Genomic DNA, 13,587 nt, shown 5'->3' with positions numbered 1-13,587 from the left:
CAGGAATAACACTGCTATCTCTAACAGGATAATATAGGAACCTTGTCTGATTATTTTCAGCATCCGTGTTGGAGGGAATTCAATATGTCTAGCCGAGCAAAGTTACATGATAGCCAAGTATTTGAAAGGTTGTTGCATAGACTATGTCAGCTTTTAACAAAATGGCACCAGTAATTGGGAATATCCCCTTCCCACTTAAATCAGACAGGTACCTACGGTGCTGACCATTTTGTCGCCCACTGAAAATGTTTTTGATTTATAGAACTGTAGAATTGTCGATCTGGAGGGGACCCCAAGGACAGAAGCAGATTTAGGGGAGAACAACCTGTTCGGTCGCACTGGGCGCAGAGCCTCAGGGGCCCTGCAGGGGGCGCCACAACTATGATTTAGAATGGAGTTCTGTTGGCAGAGCTATAACCTGCCAGCGAGTTTAATTCTATCTGTTTATTCACACCATCAAAGCCAAACTTCTCTGACTTAAAACTGGGGTTTATTTGAGAGTAGCTGGTGGTCTTCTTGGTGCTGTTAGGGAACCTTTTGAAGTTGTACTAGTTACTGTTTGGAATTCTTGCTGAGTTTCATCGCATTTGTTTTCCCCCCTGATGCATTTGGTTGTTTTGAATTTTTGCTTTAAAATATTATTTATTTCTTTTGCATTTTTAGCTGCCCAGGGTTGTTGTTTTGGCAAGATAACACAGGATGTTCGTTTAAAAATCAACAACCACAGATATATAAGCGGGAAAATTCTGTTCTGTCACCAATGTCTGCTGGAATATCTGGCCACTGTGAATATGTAAGCTTTCCACAGATTAAACTGATTTTATTTTATGGTATGTATTTGTGTGTGTGTATATATGTGTGTGTGTACTATACACATACTTCATGCACCTCAGAAAAGCTTATGTCATAATAAACAGGAAGCTGTTAAGGACTATAAAAAAACCTTTCTAATAAGAACAATTTTTGTAAAGCTCTCAGCCTGGCACTTGCCGCAGACTCTCTTTGCTCTGGCTCCTGAAATTTCACACAAGAACTGCCCCCGAGTCTCTAGCTTATCTTTACGGCAGTGCAGTGTAGTGGTCAGAGTATCAGACTAGAACTTGGGAAAATTCAGATTCTAATCTCACACTCAGCACAGAGCCCATCAGCATCTTTCATCCTAATGGGGTTTCTAGAGATTTTTTATTATTATTATCATTCAGTGATTTTCTTCGTATTTATGATTTTCTTCATTTTACGATGTTTCTGTAATGGTTTTATTCTACACTGCCATGCTTGCCTTTTTTTATGAGTTGGTGGTTTATAAATAGCCTTATAAATAAGTAAGGAGATGATGGAACAAAACAATCCCCACTGTTGTTTCAGAAGGTGAGACCCAGCGGAGAACGATTTCAGCTCGGCATTAAGAAGGGTAGAATTTGGGACCCAGAGGGCTGGACCCAGAGGGGTCCGCTTCCTGGAAGAATGATTTCAACATACACGAGAAGAACTTATTGAAGCTAGGAGCTGTTTGACATGGACAGTGTGGGATTCTCCTTCATGGAGAGTTTCCTGCCTTGGCAGGGGATGAAAACCTACCTTATGAAACAATTCGCCAACACAACTATCCTTTGACATTTGCACTTCTCTGAATATTGTGGGTAAGCGAGACATTCTACCCCCCCCATTTCCAACAGTTCAGAAACACCGCTTCCTCTGACCGCAGCAACAGAGAACAGCCATTGTGACCAGTAGCCGCCATAGCAGTCCGTATAGTTCAAGCTCTGGTTTTCCCAGTCGTGATGTATGGAAGTGAGAGCTGGACCATAAAGAAGGCTGATCGCTGAAGAATGGATGCTTTTGAATTCTGGTGCTGGAGGAGACTCTTGAGAGTCCCATGGACTGCAAGAAGAGCAAACCTCTCCATTCTGAAGGAAATCAGCCCTGAGTGCTCACTGGAAGGACAGATCCCGAAGCTGAGGCTCCAAGACTTTGGCCACCTCATGAGAAGAGAAGACTCCCTGGAAAAGACCCTGATGTTGGGAAAGATGGAGGGTGCAAGGAGAAGGGGACGACGGAGGACGAGATGGTGGGACAGTGTTCTCAAAGCTACCAGCATGAGTTTGACCAAATTGCAGGAGGCAGTGGAAGACAGGAGGGCCTGGCGTGCTCTGGTCCAGGGGGTCACAAAGAGGCGGACACGACTAAACAACAACAACAACAACATAAGAAAAGCTTGCTGGATCAGGGCAATGGGAGCCCATCTATTCCAGAATCCTGTTGTTCTAGTGCTCTAAACAACAACAGCCACCACTAGCCCTACTCTCCTTCGAGAATTTGTCTCGTCCTCTTTTAAAGGCATCCAAATTGGGGACCATTGCTGCCTCTTGTGGGGGAGAGATCCACAGTTCAACTGTGTGATGTACGAAGAGGCCTTTCCTCTTATCTGTCCTCGATCTGCCAACATTCAGGATCGGTTAAAGGCGAGCTAAGTGATCTTGGAAAGGAAAGGAAAGGACGCCTTTTTAATTTCCCATCAAGGCAATGCTTGGCCATTATATATCATTTGTGATGGTCAGCAGAGTGAAGCCTGGGTTTATGGTCATCTTTTGACAGGGCATGCCGCCACGCGGGAAATATTATTAGAATAACTGTGTCTCAGCATATCTAAGTATAGAGACATTGATTCCTTTGGTCTATCCTTTCCACGGGGGGTGGGGATGTCTCTCTTCCCTCTCCTCGGACATGAGCTCATCTGGCGCGCTGGGCAGACCCAGTTCTGGTTCTGGATTTGCAGGAAAAGAGCTCTGAATACCCAAGGTCAAACCCCACCTGGAATACTGTGTCCTGTTCTGAGCACCACAATTTTTTAAATAAGGACGGCCTGGAATGTGTGCAGAGAGGGAGACCAAGAAGATTAAGGGCCTGGAAAGCAAGCCTGATGAGGAATGGTTGAAGGAGCAGGGTTTGTTTAGCCTGGAAAAGGGGAGACTGAGAGGTGATTTGATAACCATCTCCAGATATCTAAAGAGCTGTCGCATGGAAGATGGAGAAAGCTTGTTTTCTCCTGCTCAAGAGGTGAGGACCTGAAGTGGTGTGCAGTCATACCTTGGGTTACAGCCGCTTCAGGTTGCGTTTTTTCGGGTTGCAGACCGCTGAAACCCGGAAGTACTGGAACGGGTTATTTCTGGGTTTCAGTGTCCATGCATGCGCAGAAGTGCTAAATTGCGCTTTGCGCGTGCGCAGAAGCACCGAATCGCAACCTGTGAGTGCGCAGACACGGGTTGTGAATGCTGCGGGTTGTGAACGTGCATCCCGCACAGATCACGTTCACAACCCGAGCGTCCACTGTATTTAAATTACAAGAAATGAAATTTTGACTAAACTCTCTGATGGTAAGAGCTATTTGGCTGTGGAACCGACTCCCTTGGAAGATGCTGGACTCTCCTTCTCCGGAGGTTTTTGAGCAGAGGTCTGTTGGCCATCCTCCAGGGATTATTTAGCTGTGTTTTGGCATTGCGGGGGGGCTAGACTAGATGAGCTTTGGGGGTCCCTTCCCACCTTAGGATTCTATTACAAGGAATGGGAAAGGGGCAACAGCTCTGCTGTGTGTCTTTTGGTGGTAGCGTGGGAGTGCCTGTGTGTTGCGCCAGGACTTTGGGGACCCGAGTTCAAATCCCCACTCGCCTCTCGCTGCGTGTGACCTTGGGGGCAGCCACTATCTCTTGGTCTAGCCTACCTCTCAGGGTCATCGTGTGAGGATAAAACGGTGAGGGGTGTGGCGGGATCCAGGAATGGGCAGGCCATGCTATAAGGAACCAAGCCACAAGGCAACTATGTGGTTCAAGTCCCCATCCAATGGTGGTGTGCGCTGTTCCAGATCAGCAAATGCCTCTTTGGCATTCATTAACCCCTGCTACTGTTAGAGGGGGGTCCATTTGGGCACGTGGGGTGCTGCCCCACCAACCTCAGTCAGCCCCCCCCCCCAGCTATCTTCCTGCTCACCTTGGTCTCTGTGCTGCCTCTTGGAGAACTCAGCAGGTAAGAGGAGGATGGCAAGAACTAGGGTGAGTTGATTCCACCTGGCCATTGGCTCTGGCGCCCCCTACTGCCTGGCTCCCTGCTTTCTGCCCTACCAGTCCCAAGGGGCACCCTTGTCTGCTACATTTCTACAGGTACAGGAAAATCCCCATTCGTGCGCATTCGAGTCACGTGCAAAACTGGAAGTGGCACTTAAAGAGGCAGAAACGCCCATGCCCCCCCCCCCAATGCAAAAATGGCGTGAAAACAGTGTCTAGCAATCCCAAGAGCCTTTATAAGCACCTTTGAGGCCTATGGAGAGTTGGAGAAAGAAGGTTTAGAGGGAGTCTGGTAAGGAGTCTGGAAAGGAAGTTTGGGGAGAGTCTGCTGGGTTTTTTAAAGGGTTTCCCAAGAGTTTCCAGAGGTTTAGAGAGCGTCTGCAGTTTTTTCGATGGTGCTCCCAATATACACGATTTCACTCAAATGTGCGGTGCCTGGGAATGTAACCTCCACGTAACTGGGGAGCAGCCTGTACCTGTAAAAATGTTTTTGCCTTGTTTTTTGAACCACAAAGGAGGACCCAGGTTTGTCTCAAGAACCTAGCAAGAACCCTCCTGAATGAAACAGAAGTGCCATCAAGTCCATCATCTTTCTTCCCAGCACAGGCCAGTCAGATACTTGTCGTACGCTTACAAGTTGGCCCTGAAGGCAACAGCCCCTCCTCCATGGGGGGGGGGAAGGATAGAGGTTATTTGAGGGTAGACTGTGCCTGCACATGGCAGTTCAGCTGAGTTGTGGACAGTAAGAGCTGTTTGACAGTGGAATTTGCTGCCCAGGAGTGTGGTGGAGTCTCCTGCTTTGGAGGTCTTTAAGCAGAGGCTTGACAACCATATGTCAGGAGTGCTCTGATGGTGTTTCCTGCTTGGCAGGGGGTTGGACTCGATGGCCCTTGTGGTCTCTTCCAACTCTATGATTCTATGATTCTATTCTATGATTCTATGGACAGACCTGCAGTCATGATTATTTTTTAATCCCAATTAAAGCCAACGAAACAACCCAGAGCTCTAGAATTCTCTGCCCTGCCTCCTGCCTTTTCTACACTACATACAGTTTTAAAATTCTATCCTGCCTGCGCTTCATCACCATTTTTTTGGTCTCGGCTAAAAAGCCCCCCACACTTTAGCTTCCCCCTTTAAAGGACAGGGACAGGGGAGAGAAATCTGATTCCGTCTGCACTGTAGGCGATCCTACCTAACTCATATTTTCCAAACCCAGGTGCGAATTGAAACACAGCCATCCTTCAAAATTCGCACTTTTCTGAATTTTGCAGTGCAAAAGTAATGGGTGTGCGAATGCATATGCTTGTGTATCTGGTGGCGTTAATGACAACATTAACTTTCAAATTTTAAATTGGGCAAGTGCAGCTTGCGGGGGATTCCACAATCAACACAATCAGCATCGCAAGGGGTTGAGCTAGAGGACCGTAGGGAAACCCCCTTCCAGCCCTACAGTGTTATCATATTCAACACCTTGTGCATCCAACTGTTTACTTAGAAGAAATTACACTACCCCACACATCCTGGGTAGTTTTTAATGCTTTACTTTCAATCCTGGGCAAGTCTACTCAAAGGTAAGCTCCCCACCACCACCACTGTCACTTCTGCTACACAGGACTTATTCCCAGAAAAGATGTGTGAGCAGGATCACAGCCTTATGGCAAAACCTTAACTTTGTCTTCTTAGAAGTGAATCCTACTGAATTCAATGGGGATTACTCCCAGGTAAGTAGGGTTAGGATCGCTACCCAAGCCCTGCAACTGAATTGTAAAACGAAATCTCCTTTTAACACCTTTCTCCAATTTTCTTTCTTTGTTACATATATGTATATATAAAAACAACATCCTACTAAACCCAGCAACACCCATAATTTAGATACGCTGGGTGTGTGTGGATATTATTCTAAATAGATTATCCATCTCAGTTTGCCCTTGAATCATGAGAGCTAGAGGCACGAAAGAAGAACAGAGCAGCGTGTGTTTAGTGGCAAGGGAATTTTTTGGAGGGGGCAATTGCACGCTTGCAGTAACATCCAGTAGAGGCCATGGGGAAATATTGGAGGGAGGCTCGGAACAATACAAGGAAAGCAGAAATAGAACCACAAAGAATCTGTGGACAGATTTCCCTATTTATTGGACAATCTTACCCCAACCCCCCAACCCCAGCAAACCACTCTTACAGATATTGGATCCGACTCTATTGCAAAAAGCCTAATCAATAGCCGAGATTCATATTACCCAACAATAATGGATCCGAGAGGGTGATTATTCATTCAGCGCTCTGATATTCAGGACTTAACAGTTTTCAAGAAGTCGCCATAATGGTGACCTTATGGCTCTTTCCTCCCTCATGCCCCTCTCTTTGTGTGTGTGTGTGTGTGTGTGTGTGTGTGTGTGTGTGTGTGTATATATATATATATATATATATATATATATATATATATATATACACAACAACTGTGAGGGTTTATTTCCACACTCAGCCATCTCCACCGGCCTCTCTGTGATCATGCGAGTGAATGACAGTTTGCAAGGGATGGGGGGGAGGGAATGGCGCTGAGCAGCAGCCCAGCACCCAAATACCCACACAGAGGCCCCAACGAAGCCCGGTCTTGTGGTCAGCCTCGAAAGAACCGGCCGAGGAGGGAGCGCAGGGTTCAATCTCCTTGCCACCATCGTGGGCTTCCACTGGGCTTGCCCATGGCAGTATCCTTGCCTGTGGCTGGGGAATGGCGCTTAGCCATTCTCCTTGACCATTGGCCATGCTTGCTGGGGCAGATGGGAGTTGTAGTTCAGTAACATCTGGAAGGCCAGATGTTCCCCCACACCTGGTCTGGAGCTTTTGGATATCCCAGGGGCCTGACGAACCTGGTGGCTTGAATATTCAGGCTGGCGCCAAAAAACTCTGACCCCATCTTTTCACCCTGGCAACCCATCCCAGCCTGTGGCCTGGAAGGCTGGGTGCAGGATTTCTGAATGCCCCCAGCAACCCAGGTTGGGATGGCAGCCTTCTTCCAAGCCCAGTCCTGTCTCTCAGAAGAGGCCCAGTGTAAGGACATCAGGAGAGACCTGCTGGATCCGGCCAATGAGGCCCTTTTGTTCCAGCACCCTCTTCCCTCAATGGCCAACGCCCCTGATAACATACAAATCTAGCTAGACTGCCTCTGGAGCTGGAGGTTCCATAAGGAGAGCTTGGCTGTGATTTCCATTTAGTAGCAATCACTACCCTATCTCAGGACACACCAACAAAGGAGGAGTGGATTTGTAAATTAAGTGAGCATATAGAACTGGCAAAATTAACTTCAATTATAAGATATCAATCAAATCAAAAGTTAAGAATGGAGTGGAAGTATTTCGAAGATTATATGTCAAAATATTGTTCTAAAAACGATATGTTAATAGGCTTAGAGTAAGAGATGTAAGCAATAACAAAACAAATCAAGAAGGAAAAATAAGAATTTAGCAAAAATAATTTATTACAGGATGCAAGGGGGAAAGGTAGAAAGAAATATAAAGAAGTCGAATTGCTGTGGAGGGAAGTAGAAGGTGGGAGGTGGGTTTTATAATTAAGTGTATAATTATGCAGCTGTTGTAATTTAGATATTATATTTTATATGAGGGAATCATTGGGAATTTTGGTTATTATGTGTATACGTTAAGTTTCAATAAAGATCTTTGGGGGAAAATTAAAGAATCGGGAGAGCCTCTGCTGCCGGATGAGGCCAAAGGGGTCCTGTCTAGCCCAGCACCCTGATGTTCCAACTGGAAGCCCAAAAGCACAACCGGAGCGCTTGCAATTCGCAGCAACGGGTCTTCTACAGAGGGGCTTTCAAATTCCAGCGGTGCCCTGTGCAACACCAAAATTCAGTGCGCATCCCTGCCCAGTGGCGTAGCGTGGGGGTGCAGGGGGGGCCAGCCGCACTGGGCGCAACATCTGGGGGGCGCTCGCACTCGCAGCTCTCTGCCCCTAGGGCAGAGGGGATGCAAATTACTTGCCTTGCCCCGGGTGCTGACAACCCACGCTACGCCACTGTCCCTGCCTCTCGACTTCCATTCAAAGTCTTTGTCGCGGTGGCCTCTCGGCTCAGCGCCCAGTGAGGGCAGACCAGTCACAACCCCCTAAATCTGCCTCGGTCGCTGGAGGGAGTACACATCTGCTGTGGCTTGTAGCCACCAATAGTCCAATCCTCCTCCCTGAATTTGTCTAATCCTCATTCAAAGGTAGGTGGCCATAGCTGCCTCCTGTGGGGGTGCGTTCCACAGTTTAACTGCGGGCTGTGTGAGGAAGAAGCCCTTCCTTTCTTCCCCAACCCCGGGGCTGGACAAGATGTTCCTCCTTCGACGAGACCCTTGGCAGGTCTCCTGTCTCAGCAGCCAGGCCTACTCGCAAGCAAGGGCCCACATAGAGCAGTTGGGGGGCAGCCCATCCCATTTCGCCACCTGAGGCAAGATGGGAATGTGCCGTCTCCTGCCTGCCCCCCAACTGCCACCACCGCACCCCACGGCTTCCACCGCACGCTGGAACGCAACCCCGTGGCCAAATTCAGCCAGGGAAGAGCACTGAGCAAGGCTATGGCCATGTCTTCTCCACCAATGGGGTGAAACTCAGCCAGGGGGTGGTTTCTGCTGCCGGCAGAAGCGGACGCTGCTCCACCCCACCTAATGGGCGGTCTGGCTCTGATAGCAGCGGTTCCCAAGTGCGTGGTGCCACCGGAGGAATGGGGGGTGGAATTCCCTAGTGGAGAGCTAAGGCGCAAGGGGGCGGCAGTGGGTGCAGGGGGGGCCAACGCCCAACAGACTTTGGAAAGCCGATAGCGCTGGATCCAGTTCATTCGTTCTGCTCACTTAATTAAACCAAATAGTTTTGCTTGGGTTTCGAATAAATGTGCAATCAATTGTTCCTCTTTTGAACTCCCTCGGGAGATGGTGGGCGTTGCTTCCTTGGAGGTATTTCAGCAGAGGCTGGATGGCTGTCCGTCATGGATGCTTTAGCTGAGATTCCTGCACTGCAGGGGGTTGGACTGGATGACCCTCAGGGTCCCTCAGGGGTGCCAAATTGAATAAAAAAATGGGGGGGCTAGGTAAGCCCCAACCCACATAACCCACCACAAGATTATGAATGAGACACCATTTGAATGGCAAAGCAACTTGGGGGGGCTGGCCCCCTCAAATATTTTATTGGGGGGCGAGCGGAAGGGACTTTGGCCCCCTAGGAATGGGCTCCTATGCTCCCAACTCTACAATTTGGTGAGTCAATGAATTTTATTGGGCTACTATCTTCCTTTGTGGGTCATGCAAACCGCTGTTCTGAATAGCGCTTTTGTTGGGGTAGCAGAAACAGAGGATGAGTCTGTGGCCCCGAAAAGGTTGCGAAGCCCTGATCTATAGGGCTGCCACGTCTACCGAGGACCTTGAGGGGGGTGGAAACAGCCCCTCCTCGCTTCCTTGTATTGTTCCAGCCTTGCCTGCTTCCCTTGCTTGCATCTGGGGGAGGGTGGGGGTCAAAAATTATCTTACCTTCTAACCTTAAAGCTGCCATCCTCTGGAACTCGGGCTCCTGCAGCCACCTCCACATCCTCTTGAAGGTCTCCCTCCCGGACTTGAGCTTGCTCCAGGGCTTGGGGTTCCTCAGGAGGTCCGAGAGGGTGCCCTGCGACCGGCAGAGGACCCTCTCGGCGAAGATGGCTTGGGGGATGCTGTAGCGCTTGAGCTCTGCGATGATCCTCTGAGCCACCTCCTTGGTGTTGATCTCCTCCAGTTGGCTGGAGAGGACGGTGGTCTGGGTGGCGATGGGCGGGTTGGGCCGGGCGTTCATCTCCGCCCGGGGGTGTCCGTAGGGGGTTTGTCCCATGGCACTGGGAGAGGCCATGGTGGAGTTCTGCGAGGGGGACATCTCCCGGGAGAAGTGCTGCTCCATCCTGCCAAACATGGCGGCTGAGTGGGCCTCGAAGCCGTTGCCCAACACCATCTTCTCGTTGCCCAGCGGGGCGGAGGAGTGGCCTGCATAGTTGTGCATGGGTCCCAGCTGCGGGCTGGGCAGGGAGGACAGGCTCTGCCCCATGCCAATGTCCTTGGGGTAGGGGCTGTAGAAGTTCCCCCCGGCGCCCAGGCCCCGGTCCTCCCGCATGAGGGTGAAGCTGCCGATGACGTTCCCCATGGGGAGGCACTGGTGGTGGTGGTGGTGATGGTGGAACTTCTCGTGCAGGGGCTGCAAGGGCGTCAGGGTGGTGTAGCTGTTCCCCGCCCCGGCGGAGGGCGACTCCCCGCCAAAGCCCAGCCCCGGGTGCAAGGTGGTGGCCAGGGCGTGCTCCGCCCGGTGGTACTCGCTGCCCTCCAGGACGGAGGCCACCAGCGACGGCCTCTGCAGGGCCGAGTGCAGGGCCCGGCTGTCACTGTGCATCAGCTCCTGCTCCTGGATGGACATGTCCCCGCCGTTCTCCAAGCTCAGCTGGACGTTCATGGTGCAAGAGCCCTGGCCCTAGGCCATCACCTTCCCATCCGTTGGACGAACCGGGTCTGAAATCTCCAGCTCACCGGGGCTCTGGGAGGATGGGAGCTACGGGCTCTGGAAGGTGGTTGTTGGTTGGTTGGTTGGTTGGTTGGAGAAGACCAAGGTGGTGTTTCTTACCGTCCTTGAGAACCTTCAGTGGGACAGAAGAGCATCAAAACATACAAAAGATCCTGGCTCCTGGATCAGGCTCAAAGGCTCACCTAGCTCAGCGTCTAGACTAGGTGGGCCTTTGAGGAATCTAGATAGACTGCCTCTGGACCTGGAGGTTCCATAAGAGCATAAGGAAAGCCCTGTTAAATGAAGCTGCAAGGTCCAGCTCCCTCTTATTTCAGTAGCCAAAAGCCCCAAAGAATCTAGCTCAGGCATAGGCAACCTCGACCCACCAGATGTTTTGGGACTGCAACTCCCATGATCCCTAGCGGTCAGGGATGATGGGAATTGTAGTCCCCAAACATCTGGTGGGCCGAGGTTGCCTATGCCTGATCCAGCTAGACTGCCTCTGGACCTGGAGGTGCCATAAGAAAACTGGAAGAGCCTGCCTGCTGGATCGGGGCCAAAGCAAAGCCCATCTCGCCCAGCCTATCAGTGGACGAATGCCCCATAGGACCTAGGAATGTGGATAGACTGCTTTTAGATCTGGAGGTTTCATTGGGATATTGGTAGAGTCCTGTGGCTGGATCATCTACTCCAGCATCACGGTCTCACTGGGGCTGGGCAGATGCCCACAATCAAGACCCAAGGACAACAGCAACACTACCATCATCGGGCATTGAGAGGCAATCGTGAGACAGGTGAACTGCTGGTCTGATTCATCCCAGGGCCGTCTTCCCCGTGGGAGCCTTCCTGGATCAAGTCGAAGGAAGCCCACCGAGTCCCTCATCCCATCTTCACCTTGGTCAACCAGGTTCCTCAATGGGGAGCCCACCTGCTGCAGGATCTGAGGGCTACAGCATCTCTCCCCACCTGCGACCCCCAACACTGGCATTCAGAGGCATCCTTCCTCCAACAGGAGGACACAGCCATTGGGGCGAGTGGTAGCCATGGATAGCTGCCTCCTCTATGAGTTTGCCTGGTCCTCTTGGAAAGCCATGCAAGCCAGTGGCCGCCGCCACTACATTTTGTGGGCACGAATTCTGCAATTTCGCTATGTGCTGGGAAGTGGCTGATGGGGGACACATGGGAGAATGCAGCCGATTTTTAAAGAAGAAAATGCATTCATCAAGGATGCCAAATTAAGGATGCACCGGTCAAACTTCAAAGCTCATTTGTTCCCCCCTTTTTGCACTCTCGAAACAGGTAGACCCTCATCAGAAATTGGGGTGGGTGGGGGAGAGACTGTTCAGAGATGCTCACGGCTTCCGAATGTAGAGGACCCCACAAGCTCCTTGCCCCACAAGTAAAGTGGTCTTGGCACTCCCCACTTCCTGCACACAAAGCGAGGGAGACCTGCCCACTCTGCCCCGTCCAGTTCAAGGCAGATTTTGAGATCAAGAGGCAGATTACGAATTGTAGCAAAGAAATCACACACCCATCTTCTCCATCCCTGTGCAAAAGTCTGAACGGCCCTCCCCTCCTAATTTTTATAATTAATAATAACAATTAATTAATAACAGGGGTCATAATTTATGTGCCTTACCTAGTGTCGAGCGTTGTATTTTCTGAGCATTTTGGAAGCACGCAGGGCTGTAAGAAGATCGGGGGGGAAGCAGAGCAAGAGTGAAAGAGGAGAAGAAAAAGAGAAATTATTTTCAAACCTGAGCGTTTTTCAAAGAAAGAAAAAGCATCTTGACCAATTCTGCTTCTTCAAAGGCATTTCCTCCCCCCCAGAGCTGCTTGCCTCCCCCCTCCCTCTCTTCCTCCACCTTTTGCTGGTGCTTAAAAAATATAATAAAAATAAAAGAGGGGGGAAAGGCACTTCCTGAACGCAAAGAGATTCGAACTCCCTCTTTTGGTCAGAAATTAAAAACCCATCTGCATTTCACACTCCTCTTAGTCCCCCCCCCTCCTTTTCTTCTTCTTTTTTTTAAAGTCCCACTCTCTTCAGATCTGTCAAACTGACTGGCTGCAGGAATTGCTGAGGATGTCCAGGAAAATCCCTCATCAGATGCGTGGAAATCTGTTTTTTTGTTTGTTGTTTTTTTTAAGGCCGGTGTCCATTTAATTTTCAGTTTGTTTTAGAATCAGTCCAGCTTCAACTAACCTCTTCCTTTGTCTCGTTCTCTCTCTCTCTCTCTCATCCCTCTGTCTTCCTCCAGAGAGCTCTGCCCTGCTTGCTGCTTTTCAGCCCAAAGCCACTGGTATCGATTCCACAACCCAAACCCTCTGCCTGCCTGCTCTCTCCCCACGTCACCAGCCTAAAAAACTGACAGATCGCAATCAGGAGCCAACCTGATTTAACCCAGTCAGCCCTGGACCCAGAAAGGAAAAGAGAGAGAGAGAATGAAAAAGAGAAAAAGAAAGAGATTGAAAACTGAGGCTGCTGTGGAAGGGAAAAGGGGAGGAAAGAGATGTTCGCTGGTGCTCATCAGTGCCACTATTGACCCTGCCGTTTTGCAGGCGGCTTAGGGTCAAAATCCTCTGCCATTTAAAAGGAAAAACATTGCATCCCGATAGATTTGCATGATGTGCGGAGAGAGATATCAGGTGCCCATCTTGGTCTGAGTTTGGCGCCTGTCCATTTCGACTAGGTGAACTTCGGGAAGGGCCTTTCTCCAGGGACTCGGCTCCCTCCCCTGGCCTGGTGACTTTTAAAACTAGCACCCGGGGTTCACCATCTAAAACCAGCCCTCAGAAACCCAGGAAGAGGCCTGGCCAGATCAAAGCAAAGGCCCGGCTTCCTGTTGCCAATGGTGGACAGCCGGATAATTATTGGTAAGGCCACCAGGAAACAAACCACCGCCCCATTGTCTGCTTGCTTCTGGGATCTCGTCGTTGGAGGTAGACTGTCCCTGAGCCTGGATGTTCCACTTTTGTGCATTTGTGTTCATCCCCCTATTTAACCCTGTCACCATCGTCTCATATT

At 50.0% G+C, this 13,587-nt stretch overlaps 1 protein-coding gene across 1 annotated transcript in view; it reads right to left on the bottom strand.

Moving 5' to 3' along the window:
• The window catches only part of LOC309520504 (hepatocyte nuclear factor 6-like), a 29,271-nt gene extending 17,005 nt beyond the window's left edge, over positions 1–12,266 (bottom strand). Inside the window, exons 1-2 of the mRNA XM_082202383.1 lie at positions 12,202–12,266; positions 9,572–10,695 (exon numbers count right to left, since the gene is read on the bottom strand). Of these exons, the coding sequence (XP_082058509.1) occupies positions 9,572–10,514 (943 nt within the window). The 5' untranslated portion in view covers positions 10,515–10,695; positions 12,202–12,266. The remainder of the gene's footprint in view (positions 1–9,571; positions 10,696–12,201) is intronic.
• Between the last annotated feature and the right edge of the window lie 1,321 nt (positions 12,267–13,587).

This window comes from Podarcis vaucheri (genome assembly GCF_965113315.1).
Source record: "Podarcis vaucheri genome assembly, chromosome: 16".
NCBI lineage: Eukaryota > Metazoa > Chordata > Lepidosauria > Squamata > Lacertidae > Podarcis > Podarcis vaucheri.
This window is presented reverse-complemented; position numbering and strand designations above follow the sequence as displayed.